Consider the following 25,809-nt stretch of genomic DNA (forward strand, 5'->3'; position numbering starts at 1 on the left):
AAAGAGGATTTTCTTCGATATTTAGATTTTTTTGCACCCTCAGATTACAGCTTTTCAAATATTGTCCTTATTTATGCAGCTTTCAAACGATGTTACAGTATAAATCTCAATTAAAAAAAAAAATTACCCTTATGGCTGGTTTTATGGTCCAGGGTCACAAATACCATGGTTAAACTATGGTAACTGTAGTAAAACAATCGTAAGGGATGTTTTAAATTGATATTTGTATTAATATTAGAAGAAATGTGCGTTTCATGACGGATAATAGGCATAAAATATCAAAATAATGCATTTTTTGTTTAAAATGATCATTTGCACTGCTTCTCAACAACTCGTTTTACTCACATTATGATATTGGTTATGAAAACGATTTCAAATCCTCGTGCCAGTACGAAAACTGAGGTAAATAACAAGTATTGATGCGTAAATGACAGTCGAGTGCTGTATTTGTGATCGTCGACTGCCTCCAGCGGCCGCTTCGCGCGTTCACAACAGGTTTGACGTAGGGCGTGATTGCGCTGCGCGCTCCCCCTCCCCCTCGGCTCCGTCTATCTGGAAAAAGAAAAAAAAAACTTTTTGTATCGAAGGAATCAACAGCCGCCATCTTGTCTCGGCTCGGAATCAGGATTTCGATAGAGCACTATTTTTTATTTTTGGACGCGGAGCATCCGAATCGAGGTTTGACGACACCGTTCAGCGGAAAATGACACCTTTATATCGCCGCGAAAGAATTTTTGGCGAAAAATCCTGGATTTAATCTGCGTTCGTCGGCCACAAAACGCTCCTATATCTGATTTCCCCTTCAGAGCGGCGCTTGCGTCCGTATTTCGCTCCGAGCGGTTATTGTTTACCGGACGCTTTTGGAGGACAGACAGCGCCGAGGAGACTCTTTTGCAGAAATCGCCCATTTTTATGCAACCGTGCATTTTTACACGGAGCCAGACGGTTTTTGCAGGAAAAAAAATTGACGCCAGAAAATGGATCGCGTGCCGTTGCAAAATTAACGACGCTCGGGCGCGAGGACTCCTGTGGATATTTTATTTGGGATTTAACGTTGAATTCGCGGAAAGGAGGCGTTTTCTCTCGGCAATATAACGATGATAATGTGGGTGTTGGGTGTTGGATTATCATGGGGTGAATGGTGGTGGCGACGCGGGGCGCTGTTGCTGCTTTTTTGAGAAAATCCTCCGCCGAGCCGCTCCACACTCCCCACGTCTTTCAAAAAGTAAGGTAACATCTGTTTTTCTGACGAAAGGATCCTAAGCTTTCAATTTTTTTCCCCCACAACATTCGGCCACAAGCTCCTTTGAACCGCAATGGCTGAAAATGTGCTCGAAGGTGGCCCTCCAAGCGCGAAGCGAGCGAAGCTGACAGCACCTGCTCCAGACGCTCCAGGTAAAAGTCCAGCAGGCCTGATCCCAAACCTGCAAAATACTCTTATCAAGCACTACAACACATGTATTCACGAACAAGCTGTCAAATGAGTCCAGAAACAGTCTAGTCAGCTTCACCTCACCTCAAAATGAAATGCAGTCACCCTCATGCTGTGCAAAACTCATATGACAGTAAAGGAGAAACTAGTTTTAGTTGCGTGCTTTTACGTTACATATACTGAAAGTTGTGACTGACATACAGAAATAAATCAGGTATTAGAGTTTTTACTTGTAAAAGTCTTCACTTGGACTGTTTCGAGTTTACTTAGGCGAAAAATTAAACTAGCATTGTGAAATAAAGTTTAGTAAACTGTTGTGCATATCGAAATCCAAGTGCTGTCCATCTTAATAGGCACAGATGACATTTTAATAACGTATTGCATCAGTCAACATTCATTCGTGAGGATGGTTTCAGATCAGCACGTGGAAAGAGCTCCAGCTGAGAGACGTGCGTGAACGAAAGGTTCAGGTCCATGCGAATGTCCCGGGACGGTTTCTGAAAGTGAAAGTTTTACTATATGGTCGCTATGATACTGTAAACGCAGTCATTAGTGTAGAAACCTTCACTGTTTATGTTTAGACGCTTTTATTAAGACAAAACATAACATGTTTTATTTGCAACCGTGCGTTTGACATGGATAGCTTTTCAAAAAAAAATCAAAAATTATCAATGTCTAATAAAGCAAATATTCATGTTAGTTTTCTAGAAAAAGCATTTTGTTTTACACAGAGCGGGTCGCCTTTCATGGGCGCCGCTATTGAGGTCACATGACCAACCTTGTCGCCTTACAAAGCGTAAATGTATATTTAAACTTAACGTGACAAACTAACTTGGTGTGCTTTGGAGACTTTAACATATTAAAACGACTTGAACAAACCAAACTAGCTCTTTGTGAGTGCGCAAAAGTCTCTCAGTTTGTCTCAAGCGTTCAGTGAGATGAATTTTGCTCAAGTTATGAACCTAAGCACAATCCAGAGACTTGCTAGTCTGTATAGTTAATAATAGTGTGCTTCAACTAGTTAACTAGTTACGCAACGATTTGGTCAGTTACGCTGATGCGTGGCCATATACTGGCGATACTCAGATGTAAACAACAGTATTGAGTGTGCAGTTAATGTACTACTGAATACGTTGTTCTGCTAATTTATGTCTAAACTATGGATAAAAACGTGTGGAAGCTGCTAAATCATAGAGAATGATCTAGTTAACAAGAAAGGGTGCAATATGTTGACAAACTAAAGTTAATAGTTGGTAAAGATTCGTACAAGCAGTGTTAAGATATTAGCATAATATTTGGTCACCTTTCCTAACTGGAAATGATAAGAACAAACACAAATGTTGTCAAAATTCTTGCTCTGAAAGTCCTAGTTCAGTTTGGCCTAACACAAATGCACCAAACACTCTTCTCTGTTTGTTATCATTTATGGCAGTATATAGTACTCCAAATGTTTTTCCCGGTCTGACTAACTAGTACAGCCCGAAACGTGAAAATAATTGATAATTTTCAGCAGCAATAATCAGCAAAATATGTGAGTTTGATTCGGCTCCCTTGCATTGTTTACGCTCAGTGCCGCCAATATGGCCGATTGATGATGCGTTGTGAAAACACTCTATTAGTTTTCTAGAAAAGTCTCTTAGTTTGTCTTAAACACAGATGCGTTTCGCTGAGATTAATTTTTCTCAAATTATGAACCTTAAAGGGGTAGTTCACCCAAAAATGAAATGTTTGATGTTCATCTGCTTACCCCCAGGCCATCCAAGATGTAGGTGACTTTGTTTCCTCAGCAGAACACAAACAAAGATTTTTAACTCAAAGCGGTGCAGTCTGCCAGTCATATAATGGAAGTGGATGGGCACCAGACCTTTAAAAGTAAACAAAAACATGCACAGACAAATCCAAATTACACCCTGCAACTCGTGATGATGCACTGATGTCCTAAGACATGAAACAATCGTTTTTTGCGAGAAACTGAACAGTATTTATATAATTTTTACCTTTGATACACAGCCACGTCCATCTGTCATGAGCACGAGTTTAGCATCCGGCTCGTTACACGTGTACGCACTCTGCCGTAGAATATGCAAACACCGGAAGTGATCAGTCGCATGTATACGACACTTATTGTTTACACAGTGCACAGAGATTGTGGGTATAGAGGCTATTCAAAATAGTAATTACTTGCGCTTATCCTGATTGTTCAAACCGATTTAAAGCTAAAAGATTACGTTTGCTTGCGCAAACTCATCCGGGACTTTTCACCGATTTCCCCTTCCGGTGTTTGCGTATACTACGCCAGAGCATGTGCACATGTAACGAGCCTGATGCTAAAATCGTGCTCAGGACAGATGGACGTGGCTGTGTATCAAAAGTAAAAAATGATATAAATACTGTTCAGTTTCTCGCAAAAACCGATCGTTTCGTGTCTTAAGACATCAATGTATCGTCACGAGCCGCAGGGTGTAATTTGGATTTGTCTGTGCGTGTTTTTGTTTACTTTTAAAGGTCTGGTGCCCATCCACTCACATTATTTGGCTGGCAGACTGCACCGGTTTTCGTTAAAAATCTTCGTTTGTGTTCTGCTGAAGAAACAAAATCACCTATATCTTGGATGCCCTGGGGGTAAGCAGATAAACATCAACTTTTTTGGGTGAACCATCCCTTTAACACAATCCAGACCCAGTTCGGAGACATGTAATTGTGCTGTTTGTTAGCTTGTTTGTTAAAATAGTTAACAATTGTGTGCTTCGACTAGTTAACCTCTATAGAGGGTTTGCACTTACATCACGATTTGTATGGCCATATTGAAGATACTTGAAGATGTAAACAACAGCATGGATTGCACGGTAAATGTGCTATTGAATACATTGTTCTGCTAATTTATGCTGTCTAAACTATGGATAAAAATGCTAAGTCATATAGAGAAGAACTTAGTGAGCAGGAAAGGTTGCAGTGTTTTGACAAACTAAAGATAATAGGTGGTGAAGATATGTACAAGCAGTATTAAAGGTCCCATATTGTCAAAATCGAAATTTCCTGGCTTTTTTCATGATAACTGAGGTCTAGGGGCTATGTAACTACCATATGAGTTTCAAAACAGTCAATCCACAGTAAACTGCACACAGCCTGCTTAAAGTAGCTGTTCATTTTCACGAGCCGCTGTGACTTCCGTAACGATGTGACGTCCGATCTACTCAGTCACCACCCCAGCACCAACCACCGTCCCACCCTCCTTTTGTCAAACCCAGACAACATCGTGTCCATAACATTGCTAAGCAACAACAACACGGAAACTAATCTAGAAAACCCTGTTCAGTCTATAGATGTCGAAACTACATCATTGCACAGGCTTCAGAACAACGTGAATATAAGAGACCAGAGGCACGTCAACTTCAGCCTCTTTCACACAGCGATTCCGGTAAATACACGGATAATGTGTCCCATGATTTGTTCGGGAGTTGTTTGATTTGGTTCATTCACAGTTGTTTTCCGGAATCTGTGCGTGCTTTACACACAACCCATAAAGACATGTGACGTTTGGATGTGAGATGTAATGCGACGCGTACGTTTCACTAAACTGAAACTAACCTGAACAAACTGTGCTTCAGCGCTGATAGTGAGGAGCTGGCTCTGCCCGATCGCCGCTTCATTCCACTTTGCACGTATTTTTTCGTCGTGAAGAGTTGCATGATAACGTGCATCATCACTATAACACTGCCTTTATGGTTCTGGCTTTTGTTCACACAGCGCTCGTTCCCGTAATTTTCCAGAATCAGCGCGCATTGTGAAAGGGGCTTTACTAAAGCAACAGTTATGTAGCTTACTGCATTCGGTGTTTGAAAAAGAAAAAACATTAATGATCATTCTGAAATATCTTGTTGAGTATCAGCAGGCTAGGCTCTCTCTATTGCTCTGGGCTCGGCTAAAGCATACATGACCGTAGTTACCTGTGATTGGCCTGGCTGTGCGTCACTCAGAAAACAACAGGCCAATCAGAAGAGAGGCTCATGAATATTAATTAGATGGGCCAAAATCGACCTGTTTTTGACAGAGCTCCTAAAAAAGGAGCTGTAAAAATATATTGAGATGGATTTTGGCACTTATACCGCAAATATATATTCTTAAGGACATCAACAACTAAAATAAACCTCCAGAAATGTGTACAATATGGGACCTTTAAGATATTAGCCTAATATTTCACCTACCTGACTGGAAATGAGAACAAAGATGAATGTTGTCAAGATTCTTGCCCTGGAAATCCTTCACTTGCATTATTTACGTTTACTTCTGCCAAGATGGCCAAAAGTGTTTTGTTTTACATGGAGCAGGTCGCCTCTCATGGGCGCTGCTTTTGAGGTCACATGACCAACTGTGCTTTACAAAGCGTAAATGTATGTCTAATCATAAAACAAAAGCATATTGCGTGTGCTTTGGAGGCTTTAAACTATTAAAACTAGCACTTAGTGAGTGCGCGAAAGTCTCAATTGGTCTCAAACTTGAATACGTTTCAGTGAGATGAATTTTGCTCAAGTTATGAAGCTAAACACAATGCAGACCGAGTTCGGAGACATGCGCTCGAGATGTTTGTTAGCCTGCTAGTCCAGATAGTTGATAATTGTGTGCTTCAACTAGTTAACTGTCGATACTCTGACATAAACAACAGCATTGCACGGTTAATGTTCAGCTGAATACGTTGTTCTGCTAATTTATGCTGTCTAAATTACGGGTAAAATGCGTGGAAGCTGCTAAATCATATAGAGAAGGACTTAGTAATCAGGAAAGGGCACAATATTTTGAGAAACTAAAGTTAATAGATGGTAAAGATACATACGAGCAGCATTAATGAAGATATTAGCATAATATTTCACCTACTTGACTAAAAATGATAAGAACAAACATGAATGTTGTCAAGATTCTTGCCCTGGAAATCCTGGTTTAGTGTGACCACAAATGCTGTTTGTTTCTTAGACAGTTTTGTGCACTCTTCTCCTTGATTCTCTTGAACATTTGGAGGCTATACTGCCCTCCAAAGGCAAAGTGTGGTATCTACGCGAACACTGAAACTGAGAAAAAAGCCTTTAAAGTCTTTACAACAGCTAGTCAAACATGTTGGCTCTCATTTCTCTGAACGTTTCTCTGAAACGGGACAAAATTGAACCAGAAGACTTTGCCACAAGACAAAACAGTTGTCACAAAGTCCATTTTAAGCCTTAACTCAATTTTGACCAAATGTGTAGTTACTGCGCTTTGCCTTTGGAGGGCAGTATAGTACTCAATGTTTTTCCCGATCCGACCAATTAGAACAGCCCATATAATTGTCAATAATTGACCGTTTTCAGCAGCAATAATCAGCAAGATATGCATCGTTTACGTTTAGTGTGGCCAATATGGCTGACTGATGACATTTGAAAACACACTATTGCTCAGTTGTAATAGTACTTTGTTGTATTAGCTTGCAAACCTGTTACTTTTAGCCCTGTTTGAAGTCTCAGCTCAGCTGTCATTAACCACAGAAATGGCTGTAGTGGCGATTGCAGTGTGCACGCAATGACTAGTGCTCAAATGTGTTAAAAGCTCAACACATAGAGGTTGCATAAAGTTCAACATCCCCTCGTTTCTACTAATCAGCATGTAATGTGTCTGATTATCTGTGTCCGCAGGCAGCTCGTGTGTTTGTATGTAAACTTGAGCTCTCGGTTTAATAGTCGAGAAGTCTTGTTACACCTGTAGAGACCTGTTCCTCTGGCTTCTGTGTTGTTCATTCACAAAGAAGTGGTTGTTGGACCAGCGCACGCTTCAGCATCCATCTTGCCTGCATGCGATCAAGCCGTATTCCTTCATGATATGATTATTTTGACAGGTGAAGTGTGTAGTTTGTTTCAGGAAGTGTTTTTCCACCATTGGGCTGAGCGGTTCCAGTTGCATTTGGACGTGAGCCGTGCGGGTTCGACGCTTAGTGACGTGATCATGGTTTTGTAGAACAGTCAAGCGTTTTTCCACACACTAACTCTTGAAAACTCATCATCGTACTTTGCAGTTAACATTTCGTCAATAAATTTGGTCAGTTTTACCTTTACCTTTTGTATTCCGTCAAAAATTCAGCACCTGTGCAGTAGCCAAAATTAAAAATTCTGTTGATAGTTACTCACCTTCATGACATTCCAAACTTGTAAGACCGTCGTTCATCTTAGAAATTGTTGAATTAAGTTATTTTTGTTTTCTTTGCGCACAAAGTATTCTTGTAGCTTCATAACGTTACAGTTGAAGCAGTGATATCACATGGACTATTTTAATGATATCCTCCTTACTACCTTTCTGGATCTTGAACGTGGTAGTTGTGTTGTTGTCTATGTAGGCTCAGAAAGCTTTCAGATTTCATCAGAAATATCTTAATTTGTGTTCTGAAGGCGAACAAAGGTCTTACGGGTCTGGAACGACATGAGGGTGAGTAATAAATGACAACATTTAAATTTTTGGGTGTACTATGCCTTTAAAGGAGTAGATCACTTTCAGAACAAAAAATGTACAGGTAATGTACTCACCCCCATGTCATCCAATCATGTCTTTCTTTACTCAGTCGTACAGTTTTGTGCCATAGAAGTCCACAGTTATTTAGCGTATGTATTGAATATTCATCAGTTATATAAGCATTTGTCAGTTGTTCTAATATTAAGTTGTTGTTTTTGAAAATATTTTTGCAAAGAGGTGGAAAATTTCTGGTGAATTTCTGGAAACATTCTAGAATTTTTGTAAGCGTTCAACTTTTTGGAAGTTTTTGGAAATTTCCCGCCCCTTTGCAATCCTAGTCAAAAGTGACTCACTATGCACTGTGTGAAAAGATTTTTTTTTTGGTCATCCAACACCAGAGTCTGATGCCCCTATGTAAGGTAATATTTCGACAGTTGAATGTACATTCCATTCCACACTTCTTCTTCTTTTTTTTCTTTTTTTTGTGTCATCTAGGTATTTGAAGTCTGCTTTTTCTTTTTGGTAATACTTTTCAGTGTGAACACACTATTCAAACTCTTTATTCTACAAAGAAAACTGAGAATAGTGTGTATGTGAATTGGAACATGCCTGTAGTTGCAAGGATAGAAGTCAAAAGTTTACATACAACTTGCAGAATCTGCGAAATGTTAATTATTTTACCAAAATAAGTTTTGTTTTTTTTAGTGATAGTTGTTCATGAGTCCCTTGTTTGTCCTGAACAGTTAAACTGACTGCTGTTCTTCAGAAAAATCCTTCAGGTCCCACAAATGCTTTGGTTTTTCAGCATTTTTGTGTATTTGAACCCTTTCCAACAATGACTGTATGATTTTGAGATCCATCTTTTCACACTGAGGACAACTGAGGGACTCATATGCAACTATTACAGAAGGTTCAAACACTCACTGATGCTTCAGAAGGAAAGATGATGCATTAAAAGCCTGGGTTGAAAACTTTTGAACAGAATGTAGCTTTCTTATTTTTCATAAAGATCATATTTTAAATTTAGTACTGTCTTTCAGAAGCTACAGAAGATACTTGCATGTTTCCCAGAAGACAAAATAAGTTACATTTACCCTGATCTTCAAATTCAAAAAGTTTTCACCCCCCAGTTCTTAGTGAATCGTTTTTCCTCAGTGCGAAAAGATGGATCTTAAAATCACACAGTCATTGTTGGAAAAGGTTTACATACACAAAAATGCTGACAAACCAAAGAATTTGTGGGACCTGAAGGCTTTTTCTGAAGAACAGCGGGCAGTTTAACTGTTCAGGACAAACAAGCCACTCATGAACAACTATCACTGAACAAAAAAACACAGCAACAACACAGTATTAATAATCAAGTGTATGTAAACTTTTGAACGGGGTCATTTTTATAAATTCGACTATTATTTTCTCTTGTGGACTATATGTAAGTGTCTTTTATGTGAGATATCTTCTTCAGGTCAGTACTAAATAACCAATAACATGCATCTTGTATGGTCCCACTTATTTTGGTAAAATAATTTAACATTTTGCTGATTCTGCTAGGTGTATGTAAACTTTTGACTTCAACTGTAACTTGGCACACTGAACCTGTAGAAACTTTGACGTGTTCGCCATCTTTGCGTCTTCATCTATGGATTTTCTGGTGACTTTTTGCCTACCAACACAATGTCGTAGGTTTTACAGATTTTTCCCTACAATCATTTCAGGAAATGTGGAAAGAGTGTTACAATTGTATTTGGACCTTGTTAAAATGAAATGGCTGAAAAGCGTTTCTCAAATGACTGTCGTTTGTAGCTCAACATGCCATTCCGGATCTGTTAAGAGCTTTTTCCTTGTTTTCGATGACTGAGGTGCAACAGTCCGTTCCTGGGTGACAGATGGAGTACCTATGTTTCCTTTTTTTAAATAAAAGCCCTTTAAAACCCATCACCCAACCAGACTGATGTGTTGCAAAAGTCTAGCAGAATCAAGAAGGCTGGAGATATTCTGCTAAAGTGATTTTGACTCGGCACACCAGTCGGCCCATTGTGTGCGGTCATTTAGTGGTGTTTTCGTCTGAGAGCGCAGACCTGCTGGATCATCTCAGTAGTGATAACACTTCACAGGACAGTCAGACCAAATTAAATCCACCGTCTTTTGAGAAAACACACTCAGAAACAAACCAAGCCAGATGTGAAGAGCACAGCATGGATTCTTTAGTGATCATCTAATATTTCTGTATTTGTTACATGAAAAACTTTCATATTTTGGGTTGGTTGTCTGAAGTACTAGTTGGCAAGTTGCTTTTCAGGGGCTAAGTTACAAAACTCAAACACTCACTGATGCTCCAGAAGGAAAAACCATGCATTAAGTTGAAGATCAGGGTAAACTTTTGTCTTCTGGGAAACATGTAGCTTCTGAAGGGCAGTACTAAATGAAAGAATTATGATATTTAGGCAAAATAAGAAAAAGTACACATCTTCATTCTGTTCAAAAGTATTCACCCCCAGATCTTAATGCATCGTGTTTCCTTCTGAAGCATCATTGATCTGTAATAGTTGCATATGAGTCCCTCAGTTGTCCACAGTGTGAAAAGATGGATCTCAAAATCATACAGTCTTTGTTGGAAAGCGTCTTAGTCTCAGTGTGAACAGAAGGCCTCAGAATCCTATCCTATCTTCCTAAAAACCATGGAATTTGGAAACTTGGGAATGTTTTAAAATCTAGTCAAGAATTAAGTTTTTTTTATTTTTAAGAAATTAAGAGATTTCTGTAATACAGACCTATACAGTTATGCAAGTTCATGGTCAAGTCCACTAAAAAAACCTTTTTTTATTGTGCAAAAGTTTATTAGTCTTCATAAACAAGTGCTGTGAATTGAAGTCTTTAAAATGTCATTTGAATTGAACTTTTGTTGAAGGTCAGCTTGCTGACGGGGTTTGATTTGAGAACTCTTAAAATTCTTACAGCGAATGCTTACAAAAGAATGCCACTTTAATTGAATTTGCTTGTTTTGAATTTGTGTTTTTTTTTTTTTCTGAATACCTCTGAAGCTAAAAAATCTTAAGAATTTGTGGTGCACCAAAATGAAAGGTTCTGAATTCTGGGTCAAATATGCTTTTATTTATTTTCTGGAAAAAAAAAAATTGAATCTTTTAATGCTTAAAATGTAATGTAAAATGAATTTAAACAAAACATCTTAAAGGGATAGTTCACCCCAAAATTAAAATGACCCCATGATTTACTCAACCTTAAGCCATCCCAGTTGTATATGACTTTCTTCTTTCAGGCGAATACATTTGGAGTTACATTAAAAAATGTCCTGGCTCTTCCATGTTTTATAATGCCAGTGAATGGCTGTTGAGATTAAGTCCAATAAAGTGCATCCATTCATCATAAAAAGTGCTTTTTCTTACATAAACACATTGATTCACTTCAGAATGCCTTTATTAACCCCCTGAAGCCATTTAGACTACTTTTTATGATTGGTGGATGCACTTTATTGGACTTAAAAATCTCAACACCCATTCACTGCCATTATAACACTTGAAAAAGCCAGGACTTTTTTTAATATTACTGATATACACCTAGAATGGCTTGAGAGTGAGTAAATCATAGGATAATTTTCAACCCCTTTAACAATTCTTGCTGGACATATGTGTTGGTGAAAAGCATCTCTACAATCAAAGCAGGGATTAACAGAGAAAGCAGTGTTTGTGAACTGGGATGAAAGCAGGAAACTCGACACTTTTACAAGATGGGACTCAGCCCAATAAAAACTTTTAGTGGCGAGCCATGTGACCAAACCAGCCCTGTGTTAACCTTCCACCACGGTGCCAAGAGTTCCCTCCGTCTTTCATTCCACTCCACCGCTTGTCTGTCAGCGACAGGTCTGGCCTAAACAGCCTTGTGAAACCTGAACCTGGTCTGCTTCTCAGAGCCGGCACGTGCTCGCAGTCTTTTGTGTGCGAACACTCCTAAACCCGAGAAGGAAATAGAATGATATATCTTTTTTATTTTTCAATAAACTTGCCCTTAAACGTCCCACTGTGTTAAACGCTTCAATGCAATAATTTTAAGATTGCAATGTGGGATTTAGGGAGCGACTGAGAGTGACGAAGATGGATAGCCAAGCTAAAAATCTTGGTTTGTATGCATCCGTTGCTATCCTCCCCATCCGAGTGAAATCCCAAGCGAGTCGCACCTGTCCCAGCTCAGACGGCCTGCTATCTTTCAGACGCTGAGAACGACAGCTGTGGTCTGCTGCAGCGTGGAAAGACTATTTATAGCCCGCCACCGGAGCCACTATAACAATATTCAGCGATGATGGAGGGAGAAATCTGGATCCCCGTTGGGACTCAAGTCTCCAAGGTGCTTTCGAACATGTGCGTTGTTTTGCATTTTGGCTCGGCTCCAAGAACAGAGGGGGCGGGACGTTGGCACTAGAGAGCGGAGTGTGTAAGTGAGGACTTGCACGAGTCTGGCTCCGTGATGTGGGTCATTAAACAGCGAGCCGCCCCGTGAGGGAGCGGAAGAAAAGGGATGATCCCTACTCCTGCCTCCCTCATGTTTAGCACCTGCTGTGTCTGGCAGCGTGTCTGTGTTTACTCTCGAACCGGTGCGACCTCAGCGCTACCCGCGCTGCATCTCAATCAGAGATGTGGAGAGATGGAGCGTTGCTCTGGGAAATACCACGCAAAAGTTGAACAAGGTTTCAGGGCTGCCAAAACATAAGCTGCTTTTAGAATGGGAAAGTAGTCTGTGAAATACTGTCTGCATACTGTTTTATGCATGGTATTGTAAATATTGCAAAGTAGTATGCTAGATTGTCATTTGACCCCACTAGTGTATTGCCAGCAATTTTCTGAAAATAGTATGTGATACAGTCGTTTGGCACACTATGCAATGTGTACTCTACATACTACCTATTGTTTTTAAAAATAGCATGCAAAACAGTCTTCAGTGGTAAACGTCACAAACGCTTGCTTTTAATAGTGTGCAGCCGTAAGTATGTACAGCATACTTGCATAAAAGTAGTATATGAACAGTCTGCGGTGGTAAATAATACAAATGAAGTATGCTATATTGTCGCTTGAGCTCATAGTGTACAGTAAAGTATGCAGTATGTCCATATACTACCTGTGATTTTCAAATAATGTCATGTGAAAGTCTTCAGTGGTAAACGTAATCAGTAGTGTGCTACATTATCATTTAACCTCACTAGTGCACAGTAAATATTACAAACGTAATATGCTAGTAGCCTAGTATGCACACTAGTGTATTGCCAGCAGTGTAGTATGCAACATTGTCATTTGACTACATTAGTGTATTGCCAGCAAATTTCTTGAAAATAGTATGTGATAGTCGTTTGACACGCTGTATAGTGTGTACTTAACGTACGACCTATTGTTTTTAAAAATAACATGCAAAACAGTGTTCAGTAGTAAACGTCAAACTAGTGTTTTTACTAGTGTGCAGCATAGGTATGTACAGCGTGCTTTCATAAAAGTAGTATATGAAACAGTGGTAAATAATACAAATGTAGTGTGCTACATTGTCGCTTGAGCTCACTAGTGTACAGCAAAGAATGCAGTATGTCCATATACTACCTGTGATTTTCAAAAAATAGTATGTGAAACTGTACTGCCAGCAATTGTTTAAAAATAGTATGTAATACAGTTGTTTGGCACACAATGCAGTGAGTATTCTGCATACTACCTATTGTTTTTAAAATAGCATGCAAAACAGTCTTCAGTGGTAAACGTCACAAATGCTTGTCTTTACTAGTGTGCAGCATACTATTATAAAAGTGAATGAAACGGTCTGCGGTTGTAAATAATACGAACAGTGTACTGCTCACTAGTGTCCATATACTACCTCAGTAGTATGCTACATTGTCGTTTAACCTCACTAGTGCACGGTAAACATTACAAACAGCACACTACGTTGTCATTTGACCACACTAGTGTACTGCCTGAAATTTTCTAAAAATAGTATGTGATGCAGTCGTTTGGCACTCTATGCAGCGTGTACTCCACATAGTATCTATTGTTTTTAAAAATAGCATGCAAACTGTCTTCAGTGGTAAATGTCAAAAATGCTTGTCTTTACTAGTGTGCTGCATAAGTATGTACAGCATACCTTTTTGAAAGTGAATGACAGTCTGCGGTTGTAAATAATGCAAACGGTAGTATGCTACATTGTCGCTTTAGCTCACTAGTGTACAGTAAAGTATGCAGTATGTACATATACTACCTTTGAATTAAAAAAATAGCGTGTTAAACAGTCTTCAGTGGTAATCGTTGTAATCAGTAGTATGCTACATTCTCGTTTAACCTCACTAGTTCAAGGTAAATGTTACAAACGAAGTACTTTTTTAAAATGTGGTCTGCAGTGGTAAATAATACATTGTTGCTTGACCTCCTAGTGTACAGTAGAGTATGCTACATTGTTGCTTCTCACTAGTGTGCGACATTCTATGCCGTATGTACTGTATACGGCCTGTAATTTAAGAATAGTATGTAAAACAATCTTTATTAGTAAATGTTGCAGACAGTAGTAGACTATGCTGTTACTTGTCTTTACTAGTGTATGGCATACTAAGTATGTACTGTACACTTTTTTTTAAAATGTGAAGGTCTGCAGTGTTAAATAATACATTGTTGCTTGACCTCCTAGTGTACAGTAGAGTATGCTACATTGTTGCTTCTCACTAGTGTCCGACATACTATGCAGTATGTACTGTATACGGCCTGTAATTTAAGCTGGCTCGTTCTCATTAGAAAAACATTGAGTGAATCATTATCAAAGCCATTAATTTTGCACCTGAATCAGTGGTGATATCATCTCTTAGCATCCGTCCTGTTGTGTTGGTGGCATTTACTTTGCTAAACATGCTAACAGCTGCCGATAGTCTCTCGCTGTCACAGACGTGATTGAGAACGTCTCCTTCCTCCCAGCTGTTCTGCTGTATCTCACACACTCGTGTGTGTGTGTGTGTGTGTGTGTGTGTGTGTGTGTGTGTAAGGTGTCAGTGGTTCATTAGCAGGTTTTAGTAGACGAGGTGGATTTATTAAAGCTATTAGCAGACTCAGCGGCGGATCGAGCCTCATGCAGGCATATTGATTTAGACTACGGCTCACTCTCTGCTGTTTTCCCTCACAGCGTGGAGCTGCTAAAACAATATTTTCATGGTGTCAAAACCACAGCTTCCATTAGAGCCTCAATAATAGGAAATTTAATAGACCTTGGTCGGAGTTGACAGCGTGTTTATTTAGCAGGAGTGCAGACCTGAATTTGCCATTTTAAATCTCTTTATGTTTTAAGGTAGCTTTGTGTATTTATTATACAAAAAATATTGAACTGTCTTTAGTGATAAACCTTACAAACGGTTGTATACTACATTGTAACAGTACTAGTGTGCAGTATGTACTGTATACTGTATGCGATTTTTGAAAAATATTAACACAGTCTTCATTAGTAAACGTGGCAAGCATACTACTTTGTCGCTTGTCTTTGCTAGTGCGGAGCATACTAGGTATGTACTGTATACTTAATAAAAGTAGTATATGAAACAGTCTGCACTGCAGATGTAAATGATACAAACGGTAATAATAAACCCCAATTTTTTTGCAATTTTTTTTTTTTGTTGAAAAAATAAATAAAAATACATAATGTATTTAATAATAACCATTATTTATTTGTTTATTAAAAATAGGACAATCGCAAATATGTATTCATTTAATAATATTAGTAATAAAATAGTTTAAATTAAAAAATACGCCTTTTTGCAATTTGTATTTTTTTAATAATAATTTTAATAATAGAAGACTTTTTTTAATTATTTAAACTGTATTTGTGTAATTTGTTTAATAATAATAATTTAAGTAATGATTTTAAAAATAGGACATTTTTTTGCATTTCTACTGAAAAATAATAAATAGAAATATGTAATATAATAATTATAATAATTTATTTAATTAATTAAAAATATGACTATTCTTGTTTATTTAATAAAGGAATAGGACAATTAAAATATATATGTGTATGCGTGTGTGTGTGTGTATGTATGTGTATATATATATATATATATATATATATATATATATATTAGGGCCGGGACTTTAACGCGTTAATTTAGATTAATTAATTACACAAAAATAACGCGTTAAAATTTTTTAACGCATTTTAATCGCACTTAATTTTGCACCGCGGAACGTTTCTCACTGGATGAGTTTCAGCGGCGGACCGATTATACTGGAGCACCAACTAGCGTTCAGACAAAGGAATGCGCATATCACCGCAGCACATCGAGCCTCAAGTATCACCTCAATGCTTTTAAAGAAGGTCTACCTACCTATAGGGTACCTGAATTTCTGAAATGTAGGCTAGTATATTTCTAAATATCCCAGTGTTTCCCCTACCATTATCTTAGGGGGGCGCGTTTACAATGTCTCCTCCAAGAAAACACGGACTGGATCGCGGACTCCATTCAGAAAAACCGAATTTACTATAGCGCGGAATGCCACGTAAATTCGTCGATTTTTGGACTGATAAATCAAAAGTTGTTCTGTCACTTAATTCAAATCGCGATATGGACTAGTATCTGTGAAAACTGAAATGCAAAAAGACCGTTTTAATATGAATCCTGCATGTAAAGTTTGCCTCTGTATGTTAGAATGGCAGAGACGCTTTTTTTTTTTTACTGCACGCGTGATGCTCCCGTTAATTTTTGGCATTTGCATCTCAAATGAACAGATAGACTCAATCTCCAAAGCTACTGTCAGTGTCACTTTTACCGTTTCATTTGAGAAAACTAGCATCATATCATACTTTACACACAGAAACTTCACGGCAACCTGTCAAAATAAAAGTACGGTTTAACATGAAACAGAACAATATTCCTATTTAAATAATTGCCAAAAAACAATATATATGATAAAAAATAAATATAACAACAAGATTAACCACTTAATTGTAGAAAAAAAAACTACGATTTTTATTTAAATATTAAATTATTATTATTTATTGTTTTTAACAGCAAACCTCTGTTTGTTTGCCAAAAATTAAAAAGTTTTAAATAAAATAAATAAATAAAAATAAATAAATGTTTATGCTTTCATTTGATTATGAGAAAAATTAAAACACAAGAATTTCTTTAGAAAAAAAAAATAGCAAAAGATTGTAAAGCCCTATTGTTCAAAATGTTCAAATTTTTTTTCACTGAGATAAATGTTTTCGTTACTACACAAAGTAGGGTAAAGTACCGAGAAAAAAAAAGTATGGAAACCTAGGGGAAACTCTGTATCCTATTGCTACACTTAATGGCAATATTGCACTGGTCTGTTGGACTTGGTTGAACAAAAATAAACAATATTTTGTTGCTTAAGTTTATGTGTTCAGTCATTATTCAATGGTATACTAAAAATCCATATGAAAAAACTTACTTCTCACTGTTCTCAGGTCAAATATTTATATGCGATTAAAATGCGATTAATTTCGATTAATTAATTACAAAGCCTCTAATTAATTAGATTAATTTTTTTAATCGAGTCCCGGCCCTAATATATATATATATATATATATATATATATATATATATATATATAATTATTTATTAGTAATGGTAATAATAAATTGTTAAATTTAAAAAGGTCAATTTTGTGCAATTTTTTTTAAATAAAAAATAATAAGAAATGTATAAATTATTTGTTTAATAATAATTTATTTAATAATTAAAAAAAATATTACTTTGCATTTTCCCCTCAAAAATAAATACAAAATATATATAATTTCTTTAATAATAATAATTAAAAAAATAATGATTATTTTTGTTATCTTGTTTTTAAAATAATTACACAAATAATAATAATAATATTATATTATATATTGTTTATTGAAAACAAAGTAATAAAAGTGATTATTAATATTATTATTATTTGTTTATTTTTGCTGCATTCCTCAAAAATGGAAAGCATATATATAATTATTTTTAATAAACTTACAGTACATGTGCATGTCTTCATGCCAAATAAAACCATGTATCTACCTCAAGCGATCATTATTATTATTTTTTTAAATATGCACTATGGAAATTCCCAACCAGCAATTGTAATGCAATTTCCCAAAGTTTGCTTAAAAGTACACAAATTGAAACCTAGAAACTAAGTTTTTGTAACACTTTTCGAGACATTCATCAAATTTTCATTTCCGTTCTTGTCAAATTCGTGTGAATTAAGGTCAATAAGAAACTCACAACCTCAAATAACCCACACACGAAATTAAACTTCTCTTTCTGTTTCCTCAGAGTTGGGTTCACTTTCCTGGGATGACCTGGAGAACGATCTTCCAGATGAGCTGATACCTAACGGAGACCTGGGGCTGATGTCCATGTCGTCTAACGGCGGGGCAACAGGTCCAGGTGGTCACAGCCCCATGGTCCCCGACGCTGCAGCCAAGCACAAGCAGCTCTCCGAGCTCCTGCGGCCGGGAAGCAGCGGCGGGATGAACTCGGGCAGTCCGCAGCCCGGCGGCATCGGACCTCAGCTGGGTGGGCTTGGAAAGAGTCCCCTGGGCCAGGGCTCCCCTTCCCACCCCTCGCAAACACAGAAACCAGGCGGCACTAACCAGGGCAATAACGCCGGCTCAGCTGGCATGGGACTCGGCACGGGATTTAACCAGAACATGCTGAACAGCGGCATGATGGGACAGAACGCGGCTGGACAGCCGGGTCAGGTGATCAATGGGACCCTCGGGTCTGTGGGCCGTGGTCGGGGAGCGCCGGGGATGCAGTACCAGGGGGGTGGCATGCAGGTGGCATCTTCTGTAGGGGCTGGAGGAGCGGCGGGGGCGGCGGCACCGGGAGGAGCGGGGAGTGTCCTGGCAGAGACGCTCACACAGGGGGCGCAGCAGATGGGCATCAACACCCAGCAAGCCGGCAATATCAACAAGGTGAGACGGCCGGTTTCCTTAGCTGTGGTTTCACTTTTTTCAAAGGATTAGTTCACTTCCATTTCCTGATCATTTACTCACCCCCATGTCATCCAAAATGTCCATGCCTTTCTTTATTCAGTCAAAAAGTAATGAAGGTTTTTGAGGAAAACATTCCAAGATTTTTCTCCATATAGTGATCTTCAATGGGGATCTACGGGTTGAAAGTCTAAATTGCAGTTTCAATGTAGCTTCAAAGGGCTCTACACAATCCCAGTTGAGGAAGAAGGGTGTTATCTGGCAAAACAATTGCTTATTTTCTAAACAAAAATGAAAGTTTATATACTTTTTTTAACCTCAAATGTTAATTTGTCTTGCTCTGCCTGAACTGTTTTTTTTTTTTTCTGGTTCAATACAGCTAGGGTAGGTCGAAAAACTCCCATCTTATTTTTTCCTCTTTAAAACTTTAAAATCGTCCTACATCACTGCAGAAGTACTGACCCAGTGTTTACAAAGTGAACGTGCAAAGGTGATCAAATGCTGTTTACAAAAAAGATAAAACAGATGTAGGATGATTATGAAGTAGCTGTCATGAACTGGAATAAACAGAGTTCATGCAGAGTTGGACAAAACTAACATTTGAGGTTAAAAAGTATATGAAGTATAAAATATAAATTCACAATCAGAGTTATAATAAAAAATGTCCTGGCTCTTCCAAATTTTATAATGGCAGTGAATGGGTGCACAGAATTTGAAGTCCAATAAAGTGCATCCATCCATCAAAAAAAGTACTCCACACGGCTTTGGGGGGTTAATAAAGGCCTTCTGAGTTGAATAGATGTGTTTTTGTAACATTTAAAACTTTACGGTTAAAATTGCGGTTTAAAACTTTATAATCCGTTATCTCTAGCTTTCTCTGACTGTGTGGGTGTTCACAAGAGAGTGGTGGAAATAATTTAATATATTTATTAAAATGCCGGTGGTGCAAAATTCTACCTTTTCAGTTACTAGCTGATTTTTTTTTTTAATGTAATTGCGCCAGTGTTGTTAATATTATGAACTAAAAATAGTCAATTGTTTTCACTACTTGAAGGTTCGGTTAAAATATGAAATGAAAAACTTAAACTTAACTTGACCAAAATGTTGGCCTTAAAAACTAAAATAAAATTTTTGAAACGACTAATTAACGTACTAAAGATACGAAAACTAAAATAAAGCTAAATAGAAATAAAAACCAGCATAACTAACATAACAAAATTACTAAAACAAACTAAAATGAAAGTGAAAAGTGAAAATATAAAAATAAAAACTAATTCAAAATATTAATTATAAAAATAATGAAAACACGTCTCATTTTCTCTATTTTTACATTTAGATTACATAATTTAACTCTCAAATAATGTGTATATATATATATATATATATATATATACATGGGCGACATTAGGGGGGGGCAAGGGGGGGCAGTTGCCCCCCCTGTGGTTAGTCATGGAATCCTCGACAGCCCGCTGCAACTGCTTTAGCCAAGCTTAGGCTCGGTTGTACTTGGGAACTAGACGGTGCTATGTAACCCTCAAACGAAAGCAAAGCAATTGAAGATCTGGCAAACTATCCAACGTGTTTTTGCAGCGTTGAGCAATGTAGCCAATCACAGACATATCTGTTGTTTCCGAACAATTAGAAACACTTGTCAGAATTCACTCACTGCTGAAAGCGCCTGATCGGTTTTTATTAAGTGCCGTTTTGTGCGCTCGTGAATCATCTTATGAGTGCAGACGCGATGTAAATAAAATATTAATTGTGTAGTTTAGAGAGCTTTATTAATTATAACGGAATTTTGTGAGATCTCTATGAATTTTTAGTGATAATAAGGGGAGCGTGCTTTGCACTTTCCAGGCTATAATCCATTTAGAATTTGTATGAAACTTTCGTTTTTCGGCACATGCAAGCTGATATGTTTTGGGAGTGACATTTGCATATTTACGCTGGGTTTATTCTCGAAATAACGGTGAAGCAATAGACGGGATAAAAATATATTTTCCCCTTCTCCCAAAACAACTTACTGTTTCAGCTATAAAATAGTTCAGTTTTGTATGTAATGGCAAAATGTTTATATTTAGTTTCGTTTTTTATTTAGCTAATTTAGAAAAACGCTTGGAGCATTTTTTATTCGTTAAAAATATATATATTTACCGAACAGCGCCCAGCGGAAGACTGATCATAGTCTGTTTGATCAGTTTGCCTTCTCAAATCATCACGACTTGCCTAAAATGAAATCTATAGATATAAAACAGTTCAAGTATAAAACAATGGTAGTTTAAACGTTACAGATACATGTGAGCTATATGCGCATAGTTTGTGCAGAAAGTGGAAGCTAAAGCTTGCAGGACATCGAGGCACCAGCGCAATCACTTGCATTTTTTTCATTGGAAGCAATTTAAAATTATCCGTCATTTTTGCTCACAAAGTACGAGTAATACATCGAAAAAAACGTTACAGCATTTTTATAAAATAAAGAAAACAAAAATTATGTGCTTTCTGCCGTCTGGTTCTTGAACAGGAGTGCTTAACAAAATGAAGCGAAATGCATGCCTCACAGACATAATAAATACATTTATAGAAAGCTTTAAATTATTACTTAACGAAATAAAACAAATCAAAAGCACAAACTCTTTCATGTAATCCGTAAAGATGAATTTCTCTCTGAAGGCGCGTCCAAAAAGGAGATTGCGACACTGACTCAGAATACACAAATTAATTAATAAATAATTCATTTATGTCCTTACTCTTTCCTCGACACATTCATTGTTATTTATTTTTGCCGGTGCTTGGGGTGAGTTTTAGCCTATTGTGTGCGCTTGAACGCGGATTCAGCTGCGCTAAAGCACACTAAAGGTGTCTGAGTCGGTCTCAAAAGTGAAAGCGAAAGTGAAGTTTCGTGTTGTTTCCACCAGCGCGGCATTTTTTTTCTTCACCATAATTGATGGTTGTCTAAATTATGAAAATAAGGAGAAGCCTAAAACAGGCCCGATGCCGGCCTGGGTCTGAACTATGACGTGAAAAATGGCCCGAAGCCGTAGCCCTGGGGTGTAAAAAAAAGTCAGTGCCCATCGGCCCGGGCTGAAGTGCAGCGCTTTAATTGACTGCTTTGATGTGCTGCAATACCGTAGGGCACTGTTTTAATGCTTACATCTGATTTTTTTTCTTGCCCCCCCTGACTCAAGAGTCAAATGTCGCCCATGTATATATATATATATATATAACATGATCAACAATAATAATTAACACTCTTAAATGTAATATTTTGAAAATCTCAAAATTACTGTCCATCTTTATACTATTTTTATATTTTATTCTTTTTTTTTCACAAAATAGAGATGAATTAAAGTAAACTAGGATGAGAGATGAAAAAATGTTTTGAACCACTGAATTCAGCCATTTTTATTGGCTTTTTGGTATTAGCTCTGATTTAAATATTGGTGTATCAATACATTTAAAGTGATAGTTCGCCCAAAAATTAAAAATACCCCATGCTTTACTCACCCTCTAGCCATCCTAGATGTATATGACTTTCTTCTTTCAGATGAAGGCAATCATAATGTAATGATAAAAAATGTCCTGGCTCTTCCAAGTTTTATAATGGTAGTGAATGGGTGCCGAGTATTTGAAGTCCAATAAAGTGCATCCATCCATCATAAAAGGTCCTCCACACGGCTCTGGGGGGTTAATAAAGGCTTTCTAAAGCGAAACCATGTGTTTGTGTTAGAAAAATATTCATATTTAAAACTTTAGAAACTTTATTCTCTAGCTTTTGCTTACAAAACACCAAACACGAATTAGAAGTCCAAAATGAGGATTGGTAAAGAAAAAAGACGAAAGTCATATACACCTAGGATGGCTTGAGGGTGAGTAAATCATTGAAGTAACTCTAATTTTTGGGTGAACTATCCCTTTAAATTCACATTGATATGATTAAGCCACTCTGTATAATATAAGTTATAACCGTTATGTCTCGTGAAATCCGTTTCCGAGCGGTGTGTCAATCAGGCCGTTGGTCCAGTTTGATCTGTCAGCGCAGCAGCAGACGGACTCTCATTATGGCTCTCTATCTGGAGCCGCTCTTTGCTGCCTCATTGTTTGATTGCATGACTCATTCCTGCACTTGTGTTTTTTATTAGCCTTAAATGCTGGTGTTACGAGAGCAGCCGCATGCCAGAGCGCTCTTAAACTCTGCCATTTTGTTTGAAGGCCTGCGATAACGCCAGCCACAGAATTATGCTTGATGGGAAGGCAAATGAAAAGCTCTCAGCGTAAAGTGGCGCGTTTCATGCGCACACATCTCGTCTGTGCTCTATGCAAATTTGATGTACAAAAGGCGTCTCTAGGATAGATGGGTTATTGACTGATGGGGTCTGAAAGCAGCACTCGGATGTCAGAAAAATGGCAGGTGTGTGCATTTGTATTACCAATTCAAATCGCTTTGTGCAAAGAGCTAGTCATTTATAGGGGTTAGGGATGAAAGATACTTGATTTTTGCATTTCTTAAAAATTACTCATTACAGTGCCCTGCATTATGTTCACTAAATGAAATCCAACACTTTTCAGACGCTGATTTCAAAAAAAGTTATTACAATAAAATAATTGAATTTGAAGTTGCCAATGTTTAATATTTTCAGTTCACGATTTTTTTTATTTATTACGATTTTATTAAACCAATCAAATTGAATACAGAAAAAATTCATGTATTCACATTTAATTAAACCATCAAAACCATTTGATCATATTTTTATATTTTGAATACTGCTTTTTGATAAAACATTTGACTACTTCTGCACTTTATTTTGATAAGTGCGTTATAGCTCATACAAATATAATTTGAAATCTCGTCTCTTATTTTGTGGGAAATAAAAACTTTACCAAAACGTCATCAATTTTGTTAACATTGGGCCTTTTTTTTTGCAAATCAGCAGCTTCAAAAAAGAACATTTGACCATCTGTACAAAATGTTGACATGATCAATGTCACTAATTAAAAATATGTGACCCTGGACCACAAAACCAGTCATAAGGTTAAATTTTACAAAACTGAGATATATAAATCATATGAAAGCTCAATAAATAAGCTTTCTATTGATGTATGGTTTGTTAGGATAGGGCAATATTTGGCCGAGATACATCTATTTGAAAATCTGAAATCTAAGGGTGCAAAAAATCAAAATACTGAGAAAATCACCTTTAAAGTTGTCCAAATTAAGTTCTTAGCAATGCATATTACAAATCAAAAATTACATTTTAATAGGTTTACAGTAGGAATTTTACAAAAAATCTTCATGGAACATGATCTTTACTTAATTTCCTAATGATTTTTGACATAAAAGAAAAATCAATAATTTTGACCCATACAATGTATTTTTGGCTATTGCTACAAATATACCCCAGCGACTTAAGACTGGTTTTGTGGTCCAGGGTAGGGGTGGGCGATATGGTAAAAATATCATATCACGATTTTTTCAAGAAATATCACGATTCACGATTTTATCACGATTCTTTGTCATGTTGGTTTTACTTTTTTACAAGTTGTCTGAGTAGTACAGCCAAATTAATTTTTCTATTTTAAAACCAAAACCTTACAAGGTAACAAAATATAAAATAAAAAGAATGGCAGATATTTAAGCCAAAGTGGGCGAAGACAAAAAATCTTTGTCATTATTTTCTTTGTTTTTAAAAAATAAGAACAAAGATAAGCTACATGTTACAAATACACATACTATACAAATAAAACAAACAGTGCTTTAATTTTCAGGTACAGTACATGTATTTATCAGTAGCATTCAAGAAATTTAATTAACAAATATAAAAATAAAACACTATATACATTATATACATAAATTATACATAGAAGCAACATTTAAAGCAACTGTTCTTCAGTCAAGAGCAGTGAGTGATTTTCCTTTGTGTTTTGTTTTATTAGTGTATCATCACCCAAAAATGACAATTCTGTCATCATTTACTCACTCTCGCATTTTTTTAAGCATAAAACATGCTGAACATAAAACTTATTTGAATAATGTGGGTAACCAAACAGTTGCTGGGTCCCCAGTTACTTCCATATATTTTATTTATTTTAAGTCAGTAGGGACCAGCTACTGTTACCCACGTTCTTCAAAATATCTTCTTTTGTGTTAAGCACAAGAAAAAAAAATTAATAGAAATTTAGGACATGTGAGTGACAACATTTTTGGGTGTACTGTCCCTTTAATGACAATCGACAGCATGTTTAGCTCTGTCGCAGAGCTGCACGCATCTATACAGGCGCGCATCCGTTTTTCTCTTAACTGTTTACTTTCACTTTAGACAACCGACTGTGTTTATATGTAATCCTTGCGTGTTTTTGACAGTATAAGCAAATTAAACGCCAAAGATAGCTCAGTTTAGTAATCAGGTGCTGTTTGACAGGCTTTTAGCGCACGTGCTTCAGGTTTACGCGCTCATGAAGCGCATGCCAGAACAGCGCGCGGACCAAATGGCGTTATTTTACCGGCAAGACTTTGAAGCACATTCAAATAATGTACTTTTGTGATCGCGAATATGAATAAGTGCAGTGTCCCGTGAGTGAATGTCCAGTATATTAAGACGGAGGCACACTGTAGCACGATACTACGATATTTATTCAAAAGCAGATCGTGGAGACATTTTAATCGTCCACGATCAAAAATCGTCATATCGCACACCCCTAGTCCAGGGTCACATATTATCAAATCCTGCAAGTATACAGCCAGTCGTAGTCATAGCTGGATGCTGGTGGTGTCAGACAGGGTCAATGTTTTCTAGACTGTGTTTTAACAGGACACCATCAGGAAGTAATTGCATCCTTTTAGTGTCATGCAGGCGGTTACAAACTCTCACCACACAAGTCTCTCATCTGGAGTGGCTTTTGGATATACACTGTAAAAAGTTGTCACCAGTTTCAACTTAACCTAAGTTCAGCAGCTGCCT

General features: G+C 37.2%; 1 protein-coding gene across 2 annotated transcripts in view; it reads left to right on the top strand.

Moving 5' to 3' along the window:
- Positions 1 to 597: 597 nt before the first annotated feature.
- crebbpa (CREB binding protein a) overlaps positions 598 to 25,809 on the top strand; it is an 85,883-nt gene continuing 60,671 nt past the window's right edge. For both annotated transcript variants that reach the window (XM_073844841.1, XM_073844842.1), the window contains exons 1-2: positions 598 to 1,395; positions 18,192 to 18,835. In XM_073844841.1, the coding sequence (XP_073700942.1) occupies positions 1,317 to 1,395; positions 18,192 to 18,835 (723 nt within the window). In that variant the 5' untranslated portion in view covers positions 598 to 1,316. The remainder of the gene's footprint in view (positions 1,396 to 18,191; positions 18,836 to 25,809) is intronic.

Source organism: Garra rufa, chromosome 7 (genome assembly GCF_049309525.1).
Source record: "Garra rufa chromosome 7, GarRuf1.0, whole genome shotgun sequence".
Lineage (NCBI taxonomy): Eukaryota > Metazoa > Chordata > Actinopteri > Cypriniformes > Cyprinidae > Garra > Garra rufa.